General features: G+C 42.8%; 1 protein-coding gene across 2 annotated transcripts in view; it reads right to left on the bottom strand.

Annotated features, from left to right (window-relative positions):
- Positions 1-21,567, bottom strand: part of sdk1a (sidekick cell adhesion molecule 1a) — a 950,103-nt gene that overhangs the window by 76,936 nt on the left and 851,600 nt on the right. Inside the window, exons 33-34 of one of the 2 annotated variants that reach the window (XM_078558601.1) lie at positions 10,194-10,329; positions 389-445 (exon numbers count right to left, since the gene is read on the bottom strand). In XM_078558601.1, coding sequence (XP_078414727.1) covers positions 389-445; positions 10,194-10,329 — 193 coding nt within the window. The remainder of the gene's footprint in view (positions 1-388; positions 446-10,193; positions 10,330-21,567) is intronic. The other variant, XM_078558602.1, reaches the window with a different exon arrangement.

The raw sequence follows: 21,567 nt of genomic DNA, 5'->3' as shown, positions 1-21,567 counted from the left end.
ACCCGTCTCGAAGAAGAAAATTCAGGCCAGAGTCATTTACAGCACAGAAGGCCATTCAGCCCAGAGAGATAGAACAGCAAGACAGGGAAAAGAAACAGAAGGGACAGAATTACAGAAATATTTACAGCAAGATGATTTGTTGAAGTCAGATTAAGTTATTAGACCCAGCTGTATCTAATACACTTTGCACATTGCAGACATAGGAAAGTGGCACATTGCTTTCTAGCAGTGCAAGAGTACTGACTTCAAAAGAGGGTACAGCATAGCCAAATCTTTGACTCAATCGAAGTGACTCTGAATACTTGTGAAACCTGAGCTACGTCAAGAAATATGATCATGATAAGTGAATAAGAACATTAAAACAAAAGGAGGGCGTGTCTACACTTACGTGTTAGTTCGAACTCGGTTACTGTGGAGCTGCTCACTGTCTTGAAGCTACTCTCAGCTATGTGAGGTAAGCAAAGCAAAATAAGTGCGTTAGGGTTTAGAAGATTAGTATCTGCAAATGCTGGCTAACAACAAGGAGCAAAAGGATCAATAAACAATACATAAAAAATGACATAAGTTCCCTTTGAAGTATATCTTTGAAATTAATAATAAATTCAAATTCCAATTTAGAGCAGAGCTGTTGAGGTTGGGAAAATATCAGCGTTACATTTATTATGAGCAAAATGAGGCACGTTACAAACTCATTTAAACATGTGAAACAGTGTTTATTTTTCCAGTGTCCCACAAATTGAAAGTGTTGTCTTTTCAAATTAAAATGAACTACCATTAGACCCAATGCATGACACTTGATGCTATTAGTTAATACTAGATTTTTTTTCACTAATGTTTGATTTTCTTACTCTTCAATACTAAAACATCTCTATAAATTACATTTTATAGAATCATAGTAATTTAAACACAAGAGGCCATTTCAGCTCACTGTGTTATTTCTAGCTCAATAGCGGAGCTATCTATTCCAAATGCATATTCCTGCTCTTTCCCCATAGTCTACCAGATTTTTCTTCAAGTGTTAAGCTTCCCCTTAAATACTGTGATTGAATCAACTCCAATAGCCATTTATAGTAAAGTATTCCAGATTTCAATAACCCTTTGCATGAAGCACATTTCTTTGAATTTTTCCCTTTCAATATCTTTTTGATGGCACTCCTGAAAAATCCTATCAATCACTTGAAGATTGGAAGAAGCCTGACAGGGCGGTAAGGGGCAAGGTTAAATTTATCTAGTACTAACTTTAAATTTATATTCTGTAATGACTGATTGACCAGTGAAAGTATTAACATCTGTCTTTTACTGTTTACCCTCTCAAACCTTTTTATCATTTTGAACATTTTTATTAGGTCTTCCTTTACCTTCTCTGTTCTAGCGAAACACCTCTAGCCTTCCAGGTCCATCAGTATAACTGTATTCTCTCGTCTCTGATTCTATTCTAGTATATCAGTCACATCTTTTCAATGGTGGCTATATGCTTCCTATAAAGGAGTGCCCAAAACTGTACAGTTTATCACTTGTAGCTGAACTTGTCAGAACTTATCATCCTGTAGAGGTTTAACATCAATACCCATACATATCAGCAGATTGGAAGTTAGCAAATGTAATACTGCTATTCAAGAAAAGAGGGAGAGAGAAAACAGGGAATTACAGGCCTGTCTGCCTGACATCAGTCATCGGGAAAGTGCTGGAATCTAACAATGTAGTAGAAAAGCCTAGTATGATTAGAACAAGTCAACATGGTTTTACAAAAGAGAAATTCTGTTTGACAAATTTATTCGAGTTTTTTGAATGTGTAATAAGGCCGCAGATTTATAAAAAGATGATCGCTCTAATTTTTAACAGAATAGAATGAAAGGGCAATAATATATCTTAACCCAGGATGGAATCCGGGAGCCAGGTGACTTTGTCACAGGAACAGGCATGTCTGGGCATATCTCCTAGAAGTCACTTAAAATGCAAACTACCTATCCAGGTGTTGATGACAACCCTTCTCCATTTCAACTGGAGAGACATAAAGTAACAATGGCTGTTAAACTTGCCAGCCCCATGAAGATGGAATTCCAAATAAAGGTATTAGGGGGCTATTCATAACGGGAATGTCAATAGGATATCTAACAACCTCCATTGTGAGACAAATTGCTTAGACATCAACCCATTGTGTGTACTGTGGTCACATGGCAGAAGCTGGCTCATGATAGGAAATACCTTATTAATTCACAAGGACAGCCCAGTGCAGACAGCCTGGGATACAAAGATCAGAGGGAAGTCATCTCGCCCAGCAAAAGGAAGGACCCTGTGCAGAAAGCTAATTCATTTTACCTGCAAAGATTATGCTTTTCCACTGCAGGGGCTCGACCAAAACTTTGATTGGAAAGGCCATAAACCTTCTATTGCTTAAATTAAACAATTGTGAGTTCTTCACCAGAAATCTCCAACCTCCTTTTTTCTTCAGTGAACTAAAAGAGAATTGTCAGACCTGCAACATCTCCAACTACCATCTCAAAGGACTTAAGTGATAGTGATTTCTCAGGCTCTTCTAAAGAGATCAGTGCATGCTACCTCTTTTTTTTAGTAATCATCTTTTCTTGTGCATTTTGTGTGAATGAGTGAGTGGGTGCTTCACGTTTTACATTTCCAGTGTTGAGAAAATAAACATTTATTCCTTCTTTTATGTAACCTATGAGAAAATTTGTCTTGACTGTTCTTGAACATCACAGCACTAAAGGGGATAAAACACTTCTCTAAAATACATCTTGTTGCAGTCAGAAAGAGAAGTGGGAAAAGGGGGGAATTATCCTATATTGTTTACCCTGTTCATAACATGAGGATGTAACTAGTAACTAGGTAAAGGGGAATCAATATTATGCTTAAATTTTCAAAAGCCAATTGGTAAAGTGCTACACAAAAGGTTAATACGCAAGGTAAAGGCCCATGAAGTTGGGGGTGATATATTAGGACGGATAGAGGATTGGTTAATGGGCAGGAAGCAAAGAATCTGGATAAATGGGGCATTTTCAAGTTGGAAAGCTGGGACTATTGGAGTGCTGCAAGGATCAATGCTGGGGCATCAGCTATTTACAATCTATATTAATGACTCAGACACAGAGACAGTTTTCTGACAATACAAAGCTAGGTGGGAATGCAAGTTGAGAAGGACACAAAGAGGCTGCAAAGACTTATAGACAGGTTAAAGGAGTGAGCACCATGGTGGCAGATGGAGTATAATGTAGGGAAGTGTGAGGTTATTCACTTTGATTTTAAGAATAGGAACATACAAATTAGGAGCAGGAGTAGGCCACTTGGTTCCTTGAGCCTGCTCTGCCATTTAATAAGATCATAGCTGATTGTAACCTCAACTCCACATTCCCACCTACCCCCTATAACCTTTCACCCCCTTGCTGATCAAGAATTTACCTCTGCCTTAAAATATTCAAAGACTCTGCTTCCACCACCTTTTGAAGAAGAGAGTTCCAAAGACTCAACCCTCAGAGGAAAAACTTTCTTATCTCTGTCCTAAATGGGCGACCCTTATTTTTATACAATGACCTCGAGTTCTAGATTCTCCCAAAAGAGGAAACATCCTCTACATCCACTTCATGAAGACCCCTCAGGATCTTATATGTTTCAATCAAGTCACCTCTTACTTTTCTAAACTCAAGCGGATACAAGCCTAGCCTGACTATCCTTTCCTCACAAGACAATCCACCCATTTCAAGTATTTGTCTAGTAAACCTTCTCTGAACTGCCTCCTTCCTTTACATCCTTTCTTAAATAAGGAGACCAATACTGTACACAATACTCCAGATGTGATCTCACCGGTGTCCTATATAACTGAAGCATAACCTCCCTACTTTTGCATTCAATTTCCCTCGTAATAAATGATAACATTCTATTAGCTTTCCTAATTACTGGCTGTACCTGCATACTAACCTTTTGCGATTCATGCACGAGGACACCTAGAAAAGCAGAATTTTTTTTTAAAAGGCATGAAACTTGTAAATGTTGACAATATTTAGTGAGATTTAGGTGTACTCATACAAGGAACACAAAATGTTAGCAAACAGGTACAGCAAGCAATTAAAAAGCAAATGGCGTGTTGATCTTTATTGCAAGGGGATTAGAGTACAAGAATAAAGGAGTCATGCTGCAATTGTGCAGGGCTCTGGTGAGACCACACCTGGAATACTTTGTGCAATTTTGGTCTCCATATTTAAGGAAGCATAGACTTGCGTTGGAGGCAGCACAGTGAAGGTGCACTAGGTTGTTCACTCGGATGGCAGGGTTGTTGTATGATGAGAGGCTGAGTAAATTAAATCTACATTCTGTGGAGTTTAGAAGAACAAGAGAGGTGATTTCATTGAAACATTCAAGATAATGAAGGGGCTTGGCAGGATAGACACTGAGACGTTATTTCCCTTGGCTGGAGAATCTAGAACAAGGAGGCACAATTTCAGGATAAAAGGACGATCCTTTAGGGCTGAGATGAGGAAAAATTTCTTCACTCAAAGGGTTGTGAATCTCTGGAACTCTTTACCCTAGAGGGTTGCAGATGTGCCATCACTAAATATATTCAAGGCTGAGATAGATAGATTTTTTTCATCTCTCAAGAAATCAAGTAATATGGGGAGTGGGAGCAAAAGTGCAGTTGAAGCCCAAGATCAGATATCATCATTATGAATGGTGGAGCAGGTGCAACAGGCCATGTGGTTGTCTCTGTTCCTCTTTCTTTTGTCCTTGCGCCCCTTAGTCTCCTGCATTTTTCCTCACAGCATGTCATGAGCCCTAAGTTTTATTTTAATTGTTGTTAGTTTTTTTCACCTTCCTTTTTAGATTGTTCTGCATCTCTCTCTAGCTGAGAAAAATAGGGAGTTAACCAGTTTCTAGGTTTCTATACTACCCTGTACTGGATTGCTGGAAATATTCCAGTTTTCCTTCTCTCTATGTAGGGAAGTACTTAACATTACTCTGTGCCCATTCTTAATGACCTGGATAAGATAATCTGTGTTCGCTAAGCCTTTTTAACGCATATTGGCACGCCAAAGCACTGTACCATTATTCCACCCAGGAGCAATTATTCAATTAGCATAAAAAGTAAAATTTGGGTCTTGTAGTACAGGAGTTATGCTACTGGGCTAGCAATCCAGAGGCCTGAGCTAATGATCCACAGGATGGGAATCTTGAAATAAAGAGTTTGTATCATGGCCATGAAAGTGTCAGATTGTTATAAGAACCCAACAGGCTCACTAATGCCCTTTAAGGAAGGAAACCTACTGTCCTTCCTGGTCTGGCTCAAATGTGACCATCAAGGTTAACTCTTAATTTCCCTCTGAAATGGTCTAGCAGACACTCAGTTGTAGCTAACTGCTACAAAGAAGCTAAGTTCTTCAGTACTTCATTGCAATTATGTTTGGAGTTAAAATATGTCTTGAAGGAAAAGCTGGTAAGCCTGGCAAGAGGATGAAGAAGGCCATCAATGAATTGAGGGCAATCAGATCTCCCAACTATGGACAAGCATTTCCCCATGTCAATTAGTGTACTGATTTTAAAATCAGTGAAAAATGGTGATGATGTGTTCAGGGGTTTCTCTTCCAGAATGGCTTCCCACTACCAGAAGAAAATGCCAACCAATTTTTGACCAAGCTTCAGTTGAGTTGAAATCACACTCTCAGTGAAAACAAATGGAAAATGTCAACTAAGGCAAAACAAAAGACAGTAAGACAGAGGAAACGTTAATTCTCTGACTGAATGTGAAACTCCTTGTAATAAGAAAGGAAAAGGCCATTTAGCCCAACAAGGAAACTGCTTTTATGGTACATTTTCAACCAAGCTTCTCATTATATGAAGCAATCCAGTCTTTTTCCAGAAACACATCTGATCACTTCCTTGAAGTTACTTACAATATTTTCCTTAGTGCCTTCAGTGTGTGCGAAGTAATATTGCTTGAATTTCCTGTTTACTGTTAAACTATTTTTAAATGTATCCCCTAGTTTCTAAATTCTTCATTGTTATGAAAAAATGCTTTGGATCAACTTTATCAGTCCCTTTCATGGTTCTGGAAATTCTTACTGGATCATCTGAAAGCCTCTATTCATATGTGAATGATGACAACACATGTAACCTGGAAATGATTGAACGCAAGGTGATCCAATTCAGGTCAAATCTGTCAATAAATTGTCTCAATCAATAGCAAATGTGATAAAATTACTTATTATTTAAATGGAGAATGGCTGCATAATTCTGAGGTGCAGAGGGATCTAGATGTTCTAATACACAAGTCACAAAAAGTTAGTACGCAGGTACAGCAAGTAATTAAGAAGGCTAATGGATGCTATCCTTTATTACGAAAGGGACTGAACATAAAAGCAAGGATGTTATGCTTCAGTTATACAGGGCACTGGTGAGAATGCACCTTGAATACTGTGTGCAGTTTTGGTCTCCTTATTTAGGGAAGGATGTAGATGCGTTGCAGGTGGTTCAAAGGAGGTTTACTAAATTGATACCTGGGATGAGTGGGTTGTCTTATGAGAAAAGGTTGGACAGACTGGACTTGTTTCCACTGGAGTTTAGAAGAGTGAGGAGTGATTTGATTGAAGTATACAAGATCCTGAACGGCCTTGACAAGGTGGACGTCAAAAGGATGTTTCCTTTTGTGGGCGAGTCCAGAACTAGGAGGCACTGTTTTAAAATTAGGGGGCACCCTTTTAGGACAGAGATGAGGAGAATTTTTTTCTCTCAGAGTGTTGTGTGACTTTGGAATTCTCTGCCTCTAAAGATGGTGGAGGCGGGGTCATTGAATATTTGTAAGGCAGACGTAGATAGATTCTTGTTAAGCAAGGGAATCAAAGGTTATCAGGGTTAGATGGGAATGTGGAAATCGAAACACAAGAAGATCAGCCATGATCTTATTGAATGGCGGAGCAGGCTCGAGGGGCCGAATGGTTTGCTCCTGTTCCTATTTCTTATGTTCTTATATGGAAGGTATTTTAAGTAGAATAAGTTCAATAAATGCACCCAATTATACTGAAGGGTACTATGCAAACTGTGTAGGGCACAGAGATAGACTTGTGGCCTTGAGGGAGATATTTTTGCTGAACAAACATGAACATGAACAAGCTTGCGTTGTTTTTTTTGCACCAATATAGGAGACCGGAAAGTACGAGTTGGATCCTCTGATCAGGTCAGCGGTTTTTTAGAGAATATATGGCTATATGTTTTCTCCTAATTCTTTAGCAAAGCCAAGAATTTACTTCTTTATCAAGTTTTTCCCCCCACCCCATCTACTTTGACATCTCTAAATCATGAAACATTCCTGAACAGAAGGGTTTATTCTGGTTCCAGTCCTAATGCTGCTCTGAAATGGATTCCCAGAATGTGGTCAAACTAGCAGGCAGTTAAATACGTCCATGGGATTTACCTGACGCAGTCCTGTTCTCTTCCCAAAGGATTAAATTCAAATCTGCTCCTCTGAGCAAGTCAGAAGGACACCTGCCAGGAACCAGCTGGGTTCTTCTTTAAATACACAGGTTGAAAATTCCAATGACATCATTCAGGCCTGACTGCTATTTTGACCAGAGACTTGTGCAGAGAAGCTCTTTTAGCTTTCCCTCCAAGCAAATCTAATGGGAAGAGGATTTGGGCAAAGGAGGCCAAAAAGTAATTGTTTTACTTTTTTAAAAAAAACTTTCAACAGGAGCAGAAGTTACCCCACCATTCCCAAGCCAGGGACCATTCCTTGGGTCCCCAGTGATGATTTTCTGCTGTGTGACATTTCCACTTCCAGCCACTAGGCATTGGTGTTCTACCATTTCACTCTGGTTTCAGGCGAGTGACTGGTGGGCTAATGATGATAGGGCTCTGGGGTTCAAACTTCATGCTGCCACAGTTTGCAGTCCCCGACCACACAGCTCCTGCCCTGAGTTAATATTGGGCCAAGTGAGATGACTCCACCTCTGACCTTCACTCCATCTATGTTTGATGGACTATCCATCTACACTTCCCCACAGTGCTGAGATTAAGAATTCAGTGAGTGGAACAATGTGGATGCAAATCTATGTCCTGCCATTTGATGGCACTGCATGTGTATGCACTACTTCACCATCCTGCTGTGACTGTCTAACTTGACAGGTGCAAGCTGGTATTTTTATCACTTTATGCTCGATATTAAGACCCATGCAGTGGAAACATTAATTCAGAAGGTCTGTGTTTGTGAGCATGCTGCAATAGATATGCAGCAACATATTGGAGAGTGAGAAAAAAAAGGCAGGCAGTTTAAATCAACATCTGTTATCAGCAGAATGAAATACTGGAACTATTTTTGATTGACATCTTGAATTCACTTTTAATATTCAATTATGGTTTACAAATTGAAATCTCAAAAGTGCTAAAGGACATTGGCTTTCCATTTCTGGACAATAGAACACAATTGTTTGGCTAAAGACGTATAATTCAGAATTGAGAGTTTAAACCAAGACAAATTCCTTCTTTCATGGATTGTCTATGTGGTGCAACAATAGATCTGTCTCGGGTATATTACGAGAATTTCTTGTATCTCTTTGTTTCATATTTTCTCCTACTGAAAGTCACTTATCTCAAAAACATCCTGCTTGTTGAAAGAATTAGTTCATTTATGCACTAGACTTCAACACAACTACGAGCAAAAATGATCTGACCAGCATGCCTTTGGCACAGGTGAGTCAGAAGAAGGTGCATTTCCCTCTTCCCTGAAGTACTACGTATAGCAGCAGATCTGTTGACCTTGCTTTATGACATTGCCAGTTCTCTGCAAATTGGGCCATTCACAGAGAGAAATGAATTTATTAGAGGAAAGTCATGGGATAAAAATTCATACATGTTCTGCCTGTTTGTTAGCTGGTATAAAAAAGCACAAAGCCTACAAATTTGAAGTGGGTGGCCCACACACAAATACAAACACCCAAAATTAGCATTCCGAGTGAATGCCTAGAACAGCTGTTATGCCCCTAAACTTACACGTTTAAGGTGCATAACATCTGCTGAAGGACCCCACTGCGAAGTGAGTTGGCAATTCTTGGTGCAGGCATTGGGCCTGTCTCGCTTACAGTTCTTCAGCACACCCTGTACCTCACCTCCCACAAAAGCAGGCTGTCAATGTCAGGTAAGATGAAAAAATAATCTTTTTTGGATTCAGGAGCAGCAGCAGTGACTTTCAACTCTACAGGCACTGGGGGCCATATACCCCACTCAAATCCTCCATCCCTAGGCTTATCCAAGGGCTGTTCCCAGTGAATCAGGTGTCTGGCATTTATGACTTTGCTTGGGGAAGCTGCCGATGGAGCACAATCAATGCCAATAACTCAGGCTGAGTATGTTAATGAGGCCCGAGGACCAATTCCATCGATACTCAGGCCTTTCAGTTTGGACATAAACTGTCTTTTATACTAAAATGGATCCAGACTAATTTCATACTAATCCATGGGTGATTCTGTAGGCAGTTCCTCTATCCCTCTTCTGAGATGTATGAAGGTTTAAGCAAAATAATGTTGGGAGGTTAAAATATAGGTCCAACAAGTTTCTTCACAATTTGGGTAAATATTTTTTTCTCCATTGTTAAATACACCTACGTATTTTCAGCTGCTTTGGATGTGACAGACAAAAAAATTGACTTCACATTAGATGTTGAGTAAATTGCTCCCTGAAACATGAATTCTGGCATCAGAGAATAACATGAGGAAAATAATGTATAAATGAAGACGACAATTCTTTAAAAAATACTGTGTAAACAGCATCAGTCTAGCTAAAATAGATAGCTAAAGTAGTTTGGCATAAGTAGATGGTCAAATTATTCAAATTCTGACTGCAAAACATCCATGAGGCAACTTTTCAAAAGAAATATATCTCCTTCAAAGCAAGGCCATAGATAATCTCCAATCAACACAAGTGTTAGATCTGTCATGTCAGAAAAATATATATGACTGAAGAGCTAGTGGTAGATCCCACGATTGATATGATAATTATGTTATATGTTTAAATAAAAGCAATATTTGCATTTTTATTGCTTTGTCAGAAATAACATTGTCAAGTTGGATATAGTGGAAACCAAGCAGTCAAAATTTAAAGCCCTGCAGACATGTGCATTAAAACAACAAAAGGCTTTAGGAAAATATTTTTGAAACAAATCAAGGCTGTCCGCAAATCTGTCATCTGTTGTTACTTACGTGTTAGCTCTGTCTGCAGAGAAGAAGGGTCCCCAATGGGCTGAGTGTTGTATACTGGCATATTCTCATACACAAGCTCCCTGTAGTAAATGCGGAATCCCAACAATATGCCGTTTAAACTTTCTTCTTTTGGTGGCTAGGGAGAAATAAAATGTAGAAATTATTTTGACTGTATCCTCATGGTATCTGGGAGATTTAACCTGGTCCATAATATGTTTTACTTCTGTCTAAGTAATAAACTTGCTCTCCTCCCTCCCCTAAAAACTAATCAACTCTCCTTATTGCTTACAGTGTAAATAAAATACCTGAAGAAGTATTAGCCATACAAATGGGAACTGGTTAACCCCAGTCAGAACTAAAATAGCTCATTCCATGTGGGGCAGTGGTGGTGTCACGAGAGCTGCCCTAAATGCCCATGAAACAGTGAGCAGAAAAGTCACCCAGTGGTCATGGTCATAAAATCACAGAATCATAGAATGGTTACAGCAGAGATTGAGGCCATTCGATTTGTCTTGTCCATGCCAGCTCTCACCTGGTCTCACTCAATCACCTTTTCCCCATAGCCCTGCAACTTTTTCCTCTCCAGATAATTATCTTTTGAAGGTTTTGATGAATCTTCCTCGACTGCACTCTCAGGCAGTCCAGATTCTAAACCCTGGTTGCATTAAAAAGTATTTCCGCATGTCATTGTTGCTTCTTTTGCCAGTCACCTTAAATTGGTGCCCTCTGGTTCTCTCCTTAGCTGTCACCTATCCCTTAACTTCTATCTTGCTCCACCCCATCTTAAACAGTATAAAATCTGTCACATCACATTTCTACTTCTCTTTAGCTCTGAAGAAGAGTCATTATGGACTCGAAACGTTAACTCTGTTTCTCTCTCCACAGATGCCACAAGACCTGCTGAGTTTTACCAGTCTTTACTGCTTTTATTTCATATTGACACACAACTTCACTCTGGAGTCGGGCCTCTGGCCTATCTGCCCACTCAAGCAGCGCAGAGGCATGCAAGTGTCACCAAATGCTCCAGATCTTTTCACCTCTTGGGCACAGACTGCAAACTAATGAGCATTTTAGTGTACTGCAGAACAATTGGACAACTGGGCAAGTTGTACAATCTCCTTGCGAAAGCTGGCCATGGAGCAGGCACTGGTGGAGGCATTCACAGACTCTTGCAATGTCATCATTCAGGTTTTGACCAGCCTCCCCCATGGTACAAGCCTTGCAGTGCAGGTTAGGAGAATGCCTGCGCCTGAGCTGAGAGCACAACATGCAGTCCAGTGGGAGAAGCTGCCAGCAATTGGTCAGGTGGAGTGGGGCAGAGGTGGGTGAGGTTTTGGGCAGTCGCTCCGCACTAAACTCTGGTCATCCAAGTGGTGGTCAGCACTCTCTGGGTTGCATTAAGGGGTCTTCAGACTTAACTAAGAAAGGTTCTTAGTACACCTATGACAACCCACACATCTTTCTCTTTCATTCTGCAGGAGGAGTACATCAGGGGCATGGAGCCTGGTGACCTAGCTGTATGCCTCATGGCTTACAGGGAGCAGAGATGAAGGAAAAGAGAACGATGGAGACACCTGGCTGGCAAGAGGGAGGAGCAGCACCCTCAAGAAGAAGGGACGGCTGAGACTCCTTCGCATCCCCCGGAAGAGCCACAGCATGCCGTCGCTGGTTGGCGCCTAGCTACACCAAGGTCTAGTTAGTGCTTGTCGTTCCTGCAGAAGATCAAGAACCAGTGTCGCCGAAGACTGCACATGTCCCAGGGACTGGTTGGTCACATCTGCCACCTGCTGCACGATTTGGCGCCACAGGGACATGGAGGACATCCACTGCCAGTGGCCATGAAAGTGACTGCGGCACTCAATTTTTATCCCAGTGGCTCCTTTCAGGGCTCCACAGGTGGCCTCTGTAGGATATCACAAGCCTCCACACACAAATGCATCCAGGTGGTCACGGGTGCCATATTCGCGAAGACACACAAATTTGTGCATTCTGCCCGGGATCAGGAAAGCCAGGAAGCAAGAGCGCTGGGATCTGCCCAGATCTTTGGTTTCCCACAGGTGCAGAGTGCCATCGACTGTACTCACGTGGCCCTCAGATCTCTGTGGCAACAAGTAGTCAACTATGTCAACCGCAAGGGTTTCCACTTGCTGAATGTTCAGCTGGCGTGCGACCAGCACAAACGCATCCTACAGGTTCTCGCATGGTTCCCAAGGAGTGTCCACAACTCCTACATTCTCAGTAGGTCTCAGGTCCCTGATGTCTTCCAAGGTCCACAGAAGCTGCATGGTTGGCTCCTCCGGGATAAGGGCTACCCACAGAGGACGTGGCTGATGACGCCTGTTTAGCGACCTCAGAGTGCAGCAGAAAGAAGGTACAATGAGGATCATGCTGCAACTTGCAATTTGGTGGAGCAACCGGAATGTTGAAAATGAGGTTCTGGTGTCTTGACCGGTCTGGCGGAGCCCTGCAATACAGCCTACATAGGGTGTCACGCTTCATCATTGCCTGCTGCCCCCTTCACAACTTGGCATTACAACGGGGAGAGGAGCTGGCTGAAGAGGAGATGGACTTCTCCGATGAGGAGGATATTGACAGGGATGAAGGTGAGGAGGTCATCGAAGCCGAGGAAAGCGGCGATGAGGCCATCGCACTGGCCAGATGAGGCAGGCATGCTCGAGAGGCCGTCATAGCTGCTAAATTGGTGGAGGATGATGTTGACATGCAGTAAGGAGACACCATAGATCCTTACATTGCATCTGTGAACATTTGACTCCTGTCTGGCTAAAGTCAGCGCACATACCCTCTGTGATAAAGTTCCTGTTATGAAGACACAGGGCATGCCCACAGTCCTTGAATTCAGGATGATGATAACAACATGCAGTGGGGACACTCCATAGATTCCCGCATCACTTATGTGAGTGTCTGACTCCTGTCTGGCTGATGGCACCTCGCTTGCACTCTGTGAACAGGGTCATATCATGGAGATGCAGTGGGAAAACTTTAACTTCTCCTGATTCTATGGCATTCTTCGTGAACTGAACTCTTCAGGATCACAGTGTCACTGGACACAGATGCTGATCTGATGGGGGGCCAGCTGCACCTCAAAGGTACTCAGAGCACACAGAGAGAATGATGGGACTCTCAGAGCACACAGAGAGAATGATGGGACTCTGTACTGCCGGCCCAGGACATTCTGGCAGCAATGATAAGCCCCATTGAAAAGTGGGCATGACTGATGTGTCCAGTGACTGTGAAGACACACCACCAGTGTGCTGGGAAGCTTGCACAAAGCACAGGGAAGAGGCCTTAGACTGAAACACCTGCCTTTATCTTAAGCAGGGACCAAGCTATCACATCTGAGTGACACAAACACTGCACTTCAGAACAAGGAGGCATAGGCAGGGAAAAATTCTTGAGAGTTTATTTACAATAGTGAACATTATGTACAAGTGATTAACACCTGTGTAGATGTGCAACTACATCTTCTTAACTTTCCTAATCCTGCTGCGACATCTTGGTGCTACCCTGACATCCACAGCAGAGGCGGAGGTAACCTGCTGACTGCTACGCTCTGTCTGTGATGACCTTCATGGGCTTCCTCTGGAGGGCCAAGAACTGGAGGACCCGGCCTGCTTTTGGGGTTCTACTGTGTGGCAGTGGCACCCTCCTCGAGCTGTGGAGCTGGAGCTGCTGGGGTCACAGGGAGAGGAGACTCGGACAGGCTGGACACTCCCAGAGTCACCTAGCTGGATGGCCCTTGTGTGTGTGCCTGCTGATCCTCCTCCCTATGGATGCCTGAGGGCCTTTGGCTCACTCCTTGAGGAGAAGGGGAAGATCCAGTCTAGCAGCTATGTAAGCTATGAGAACATTCTGTGCCCTTGCCACCCTCAGTGCTTCCTCCAAGTGATGATCAACATGGAGGAGCACTGATTCACCAGCTGAGGGAGGGCGGTACGTGGTAATCAGCAGGACGTTTCCTTGCCCATGTTTGACCTGATGCCATGAGACTTCATGGGGTCCGGAATCGACGTTGAGGACTCACAGGGCAACTCCATCCCGACTGTATACCACTGTGCGCCACCTCTGCTGGGTCTGTCCTGCCGGTCGGACAGGACATGCCGAGGGATGGTGATGGTGGTGTCTGGGGCATTATCTGTAAGATATGATTCCGTGAGGATGACTATGTCAGGCTGTTGCTTGACTAGCCTGTGAGACAGCTCTCCCAATTTTGGCACCAGCTCCAAGATGTTAATAAGGAGGATTTTGCAGGGTTGACAGGGCTGCGATTGCCATTGTCATTTCCGGTGCCTAGGTCGATGCCGGGTGGTCCGTCCAGTTTCATTCCTTTTTTGTGTCTTTGTAGCAGTTTGTTACAACTGAGTGGCTTGCTGGGCCATTTCAGAGGGCATCTAAGAGTCAACCACATTCCTGTGGGGCTGTGGGTCTGGAGTCACATATTGAACAGACCATTGTCAATTGTTGTAAAAACCCATCTGGTTCACTAATGTCCTTTAGGGAAGGAAATCCGGAGGTGTCACTAAATCTGGGGGCAACATGTTTCCTTCCTTTGGAAGCCATCAGTTCCAAGCAGCTTCCTATCACCTGAAGAGTGTTAGCTCTTTGCAGGGGCGGACTTTAAAAATGGCACCCGGTTTACTGAAGGCCTGAGGTGAGGGTGGGTGGACGAATCAGAGGATGCCCTGCAAGTGACGTGGCGTGTATCCCAGGAATTCATAATGAATGAGGTGGGAATGGGACGATATGGTGCGAAAACCCGCCATTGTGGCCAGTGGGTAAAACGTGCTTTTTCCTGCCCGCTACCGCACTTAATGCAAATCTGGGATGATTCTGCCTATTGTCTCCGACCCAACATCTCAACGCCCAGGCTTTAATCTCCCCCGGAGCATGTGGACAACCCTTAATAGAGTAGGACTGAACTTGGCCGATGTGGTCATCTGATGCATAAGTGGCACTTCAAAACCTTGCCCGGCTGTGACTGCACCAACCCTGACCAAACCTTAGAGCACATAATAACATCTTGCCCTGACTCAAGTTTGAGGGTGAAATGCTGGAGTTACACTTGCTCTACAACAAGGCATTGGACTGGTTAGAGATCTTGACATTAAACTGTGATGATAGCTTCTGCTCCTAAAACCATATGAAAGAAAAAGATTGAAGTTTCTCATCCCTATTCTCATGAACCTTTTCTGCATCCTCCCTAATGCCTTCACATCCTTCCTAAAGTGTGGAGCCCAGCACTAGACACAATACTCAATTTAAGGTCGAGCCAACATTTTATACATGTTTATCATAGCTTATCATAATTTCCTTGATTTTGTACTCTTATGTCCCTATGTATAAAACCCAAGATCCCGTATGCTTTATTTACCACACTCTCAACCCGCCCTGCCAGCTACTCAGCAACTCCTATTGGAAGACACATTCTTGTCCAGTGAGATTAGGATTGGCTTGGCTGTGATGTGTTTCATATTAAGAGGTCTCCCAGCATTCAGAGATTAAATCCACACATAAAAAATGGTCAGTTGAGACCAAGGTTTCAGAGAGCAATTGGTGACTGTGAAATTATCCCAGAGTAATAATAGGGAAATGAAGGGAGGAATCTGAACAAAAAAAGAGTCATCAAAGAGGAGTTTCCTTTGCTGTTTCATTTATTACCTTGAAATCTAGTCACATATCCATCCATTAATATTTAGTTACAACTTTTGTGTGGAAACATCATGTAAACATGTGGTAATTTCCTTCTATTTTGATTAAGTGTTTTTCTGCTTTCAACTGAGTTATTTTCTATCAGTTATTTGGTTATGGTACCATAGTGATTATGTTACTGGACGTCTAATCCAAGGCCAGAACTAATGTTTCAGAGACGCAGGGCAAAATTTTAACTCACTCAGAATCCATCCACTTGTACATAGATAAAAGCAGGCTACATGAGTTCAAATCCCACCCCTGCAGCTGAGGAATTTAAATTCAGTAAATAAAGTCTGGAATATAAAATGGTTATGAGTAACTGTAACCATTACATTTTCACATTGTTGTAAAAACCCAACTGGTTCACCAATGTCCTTAAAGGAAGGAAATTTGCCATCCTTACCCAATCTGGCCTATATGTGATTCCAGATCCACAGCAACATGGTTGATTCATAAATGCCCTCTAAAATGAGCAAACTATGTATCAAATCATACAGAAGTGTATAAGAAGAATAAAAGCGGATTCACCACCCAGCATTGGCCTAGGCACCACAATCTTAAGTTCACAGTCCAGCATATCCCTCACTTTACCATTGACATCAAGCATGGCTCAATGCCGTGTAGAAGAGCATGCCAGGAGCAGCACCACTTGTACCTAAACATGAGGTCCCAACCTGCTGAAGGTAACAATTGAGAGCTATATGCATGCTAAACAGTGAAGCAGCATGCTATAGTTAGACCCATCAGATCACAGCTCTACAGGCCTACCATATCCAGTTGCAAATGGTGGTGGGCAATTAAACAACTAATGGGAAGAAGTGGTTCCATAAATACCTCTGTTCTCATTGAAGGCGGAGCCCAGCACATTACTGCAAAAGACATGGCTGAAGATCTGCAACCATCTTCAACCAGAAGTGCCAACCGAGTAGTCCATTTTGGCCTCATCCTGAGCTCCCCAGCATTACAAATGCCTGTCAATTTACTTCAGATTAAACTTATTGACTACAGAAAAGATTATGGGCCCTGACAGCATCCTGGCTGTAGTGCTGAAGGCTTGCTGAAGTCAAGCTGTTCCAGTACAGCGACAACACTGGAATCTACCTGACAAAATGGAAAATTGCCAGGTTATGTCCTGCCCACAAAAAGCAGGGCAAATCCAATCTGGCCAATAACTGTTCCATCAGTCGGATCTCAATCAACAGTATAATGATGTAAAATGTCATTGACAGGGATACCAAGCAACAATTAATGACTGATGCTTAGTTTGGGTTCCGCCAGGACCACTCAGCTCCAGATCTCAATACAGCCTTGGTCCAAACATGAATAGAAGAGCTGAATTCCAGAGGTGAGGTGACGGTGACTGCCGGTGATATTAAGGCAGCATTTGAATAAGTGCAGCATTAAGAAATCCTAGTAAAATTGAAATCAGGGAGAAAGCTCTCCACTGGCTGGAGTTATACCTAACCACCTCCTCCTGATATCCAACAGCATTACCATTGTTGAATCTCCCCACTATCAACATCCTGGAGGTGGTCACTGTTGACCAGAAACTTAAACTGGTCCAGCCACGTAAATACTATTGCTAGAAGAGCAAGTCAGATGCTGGGTATTCTCCAGCAAGTAGCTCATCTCCTGGCTCCCCAAAATCTCTCCCCCATCTACATGGCATATGTCAGAATTGTGTTGGAATGCCCTCCACTTGCTTGGATGAATGCAGCACCAACAAAATTCAAGAAGCTCAAATCCATCCAGGACAAAGCAGCCTACTTGATTGACATCCCATTAAACATTCAATCCCTCTACCACTGGCACACCATGATTGCTGAGTGCAACATTTAAAGATGCACTGTAGCAACTTGTCAAGCCTTCTTTGACAGCACCTTCCAAACCCGTGATCTTCTTAGAAGAATAAGGGCAGCAGGACCATTGAGACCGCCACCACCTGAAAGCTCCTCTCCTAGTCGCAACAATCCTGACTTAGAACTATATTGACATTCCTTCATTGTCACTAAAATCCTGGAATTCCCCACCTAACAGCATTGTGGAAATCCCTACACCACATGGAATGCAGCTTTTAAGGTGGCAATTCACCGCCACCTTCTCAAGGGCAAGGAGGGATGAGCAATAAGACTCACATCCTATGAATGAATAAATTTTAAAAATTGGCTATTTTCCCTTTTTATTATCTCACCAATGTTATTACACAAACTCTTTACAATTCCTGCCAAATTTTTCCAGTCGTTTTACTGCAAGAACACTGGCCATGACAATTCTTCCAGCCTACCATATACACCCTAAAGAAAATTTCATATAATGGGCAGAAAAAAAAAATCAACAAATGAGAACAAAAACTTAAACAGTTCATCTTCCAATGCCTTCAACAGCTTCCTCCCCATTTAACTCCATATATCCATAAAGTCTCACAAAGATCTCCAACTTCAGGTATGCTTTTTTTTATTTGTTCATGGTATGTGAGCAATACTGACAAGGCCAGCATTTATTGCCATCACTAATTGCCCTTTGGGAAGGTGGTGGTGAGCCATCTACTTGAACTGCTACAGTCTGTGTGTTATAGGTACACCCACAGTGCTGTTAGGCAGATAGTTCCTGAACTTTGATTCAGAGATGGTGAAGGAATAGCGATACAGTTGCAGATCAAGATGGGGTGTTATTCGGAGGGAAGTTTGCAGATGGTGGTGTTCCCAAGCGCCTGCTGATCATGTTCTTCTAGATAGTAGAGGCCATGGGTTTGAAAGTCGCTGTTGTAGAAACACTGGTGGGTTACTGCAGTGCATCTTGTAGATGGTACACAATGCAGACACCTTGCACTGGTGGTGGAGGGAGTGAATGTTTAAGGTAGCAGATAGGGTGCCATTCAAGTGAGCTGTTCTGTTCTGGATGGTGTTGAGCTTCTTGACTGTTTTTGGAGCTGCAGTCATCCAGGCAATTGGTGAGTATTCCATCACACTCCTGATTTGGGACTTGTTGATGGTGGAGAGGATTTGGGGAGTTAGGAGGTGAGTCAATCACTGGAGAATTAACAGCCTCTGAACTGTAGCCACACTATTTATGTGGTTGGTCCAATTCAGTTTCTAGTCAATGTTAACCCCAGAATGTTGATGATGGGGGATTCAGTGATAGTAATTCCGGTGAATTCCAGAGATTGTCATTGCTTGGCACTTGTGAGGCAGGAATGTTACTTGCCATTTATCAGCCAAAGCCTGATTGTCCAGATCCTGCTGCACATGGACACAAGCTGCTTCAATACCTGAAGTGATACAAATGATACTGAACATTGTGCAATCATCAGCAAACGCACCCATTTCTGATCTCATGATGGAGAGAAGGTCTTTGATGAAATAGTGAAAGATAATTTAGCCTGGGATTCTGTCCTGAGGAACTCCTGCAGTGATGTCTTGGGGCTGAGATGATTGGCTTTCAAGAACCACAACCATCTTCCTTTGTGCTAGGTACGAATTCAGCCACTGTCATTTTCTGACCTCGTCCCCCTACCCCCAACTATTGGTTTGGCCAGACCAAACTGAACCATAACTTGAACAAAACATGGAATAAGGTGTTTTCTCAAAGAAAAGTCTTGGCCTTTCCCCTTTTGTATAGCCTATGAGAAAATACTGTGCCAACAGAACGTCCCATTTACTTAATGCAAAATCAAAAACCAGTTCCATTCACTGTTGGTAAAGATTCCAACTGGCAATGAGCAAGCACTACAAAACCAACCAATCTAATATGCTGATTTTTGTTCAATCCCAACTATCTACAACCATCAGTTACCATAAAATGAATGAACTAAGTTGTTGAGATAATTTTTTATTCACTTCTCTAATGGTGCTATTACCTAAATTTGCCTAATTTATAAACTGTTTAAATCAACCAAAAAGCAGACAAAACAGTCTGCAAATTTTAAAGCTGGCTTTTTTCTGTTTATAAGATGATTTTGTGTGTGTAATAAAGTGTGCCATCTGGAGTGTGATATATACTACTGCGTGTCTAGTGGGCTTGCTCATGGTTCATTGGATGAAATGCTATGTGGGGCTATATTCAACGGCCCTCCAGAACTGGGCGTGGGGAATGTTATTTGTGATTAGCCCTTGCCCATTGACTGCAATGCAGGCAACACACCAACTCTGGGTTATCTGCTGTTTTAAAATGATAGCAGTGCCCTGCCAGCACTGATTGTGCTGCTGGTTGGCTGGACGCCTGACGAATATCGTGAGTGACTAGCACCACTTAAATCTCGACTGCACCTCTTAAAGGTGAGGTTAATTCTGACTGAAGATTGCAGTCATGCAGGAATTGAATTTGACCTATGAAATACTGAATAATGGCACAACATTGCAAAGATCAGGTTCCAAGGTTTTTGGAGACTGTACTAGATGTTTTGGGGGTGAAGTGCAAAGGATAGGTCTTGCATCTGCAGGGGGCCAGGAGACCTTCCAAACACATGCTCAAAAAGGCAGTGGGAGCAGATAGCCATGCAAGTCAATGCCAGAATCCAAGCCCCAAGGACTTGGATGCTGTGCCGCAAGAAGTCCAACAGCCTCATACAAGTGGTCAAGGTCAGTGAATGTGTCTTCAAACACCATATCTCACTAACTGCACCACTAACCTCACACACTGCTCAATGCACCAGACTCCCATCATTTAACTACCAACAATCAATCAGGACGCATACCTGGCATTCATATACACCGCCGCGCCCTCACACACTTAGCACAAATAACATCGCTTGCACATACTGTCAGCTATTTAACCCATGACAGACATATAAAACAAACAGATTGCACAACGCTCAATAACAACAGCTCTCTTGCAGGACAAATTGACATACAACCAAGCACAGCAGGAGCTAACTGGAGGGTGACAGGCATACCCTGCATGTCCTAAACCTTATGCAGGAGATGGTGCTAGCCTTTACTGAGTTGCCTACAGCTGAGGCTGTGGCCAGTGGACGGGCTGAAACCATCAAAGATGACACCGAATTATCCATTTCACATCCCGTTTCTCCCCTCATCACACAACCTCCTCTGATTCACAAGCTGCAGATGGTGTAAACACACTTCTTAATTTCTCCCGCTCCTCAAGCCACAATCTTAGCCTTGTACCTTTTTCCTTTCAGACACCCATGGAGTGTAACCTGATTGGGCAGTGGACGAACAGCAAGAAGACAGTGATAATGATAGCACAGCACCGTCACTTAATTTCACGCTTGCAGCTAACAGTTCAGATACTGACACTGTGATTTAGAGAATAGCATAGAGTTAGGACCTACACTTGGTGAGACATGGGGCTGCCCACTGGGCAGGGGACAAAGATAATACAGGTACTGATTAAGTATTGTCGACCTCAAATGTTAACTGTTTCTCTCCACAGATGCTGCCTGACCTGCTGAATGTTTCCAGCATTTTCTGTTTTTATTTCAGTTTTCCAGCAACTGCAGTATTTTGCGTTTGTGTAGTGTAGGCACCAGCTTGTCAGAGGGCAAGGCTGCACATGAGTTCCGCTGCAGAGTACTCAGATGAGGACTTTAAGTGGGCAACCTGCAGAAGAAAGCTGATGGGTATGCATAATGAAATGCTTGATTCATTGGGAGTCTGCTGTCAAGGAGCATGGAGGAGTCCAGACCCACTTGGCACAGGGCTTTTCA

This window comes from Cetorhinus maximus, chromosome 15 (assembly GCF_964194155.1).
Source record: "Cetorhinus maximus chromosome 15, sCetMax3.hap1.1, whole genome shotgun sequence".
In the NCBI taxonomy this organism is placed as follows: Eukaryota; Metazoa; Chordata; class Chondrichthyes; order Lamniformes; family Cetorhinidae; genus Cetorhinus; species Cetorhinus maximus.
Note: the sequence above shows the minus strand (reverse complement) of the source record. Positions and strands in the feature narration are given on the sequence as shown.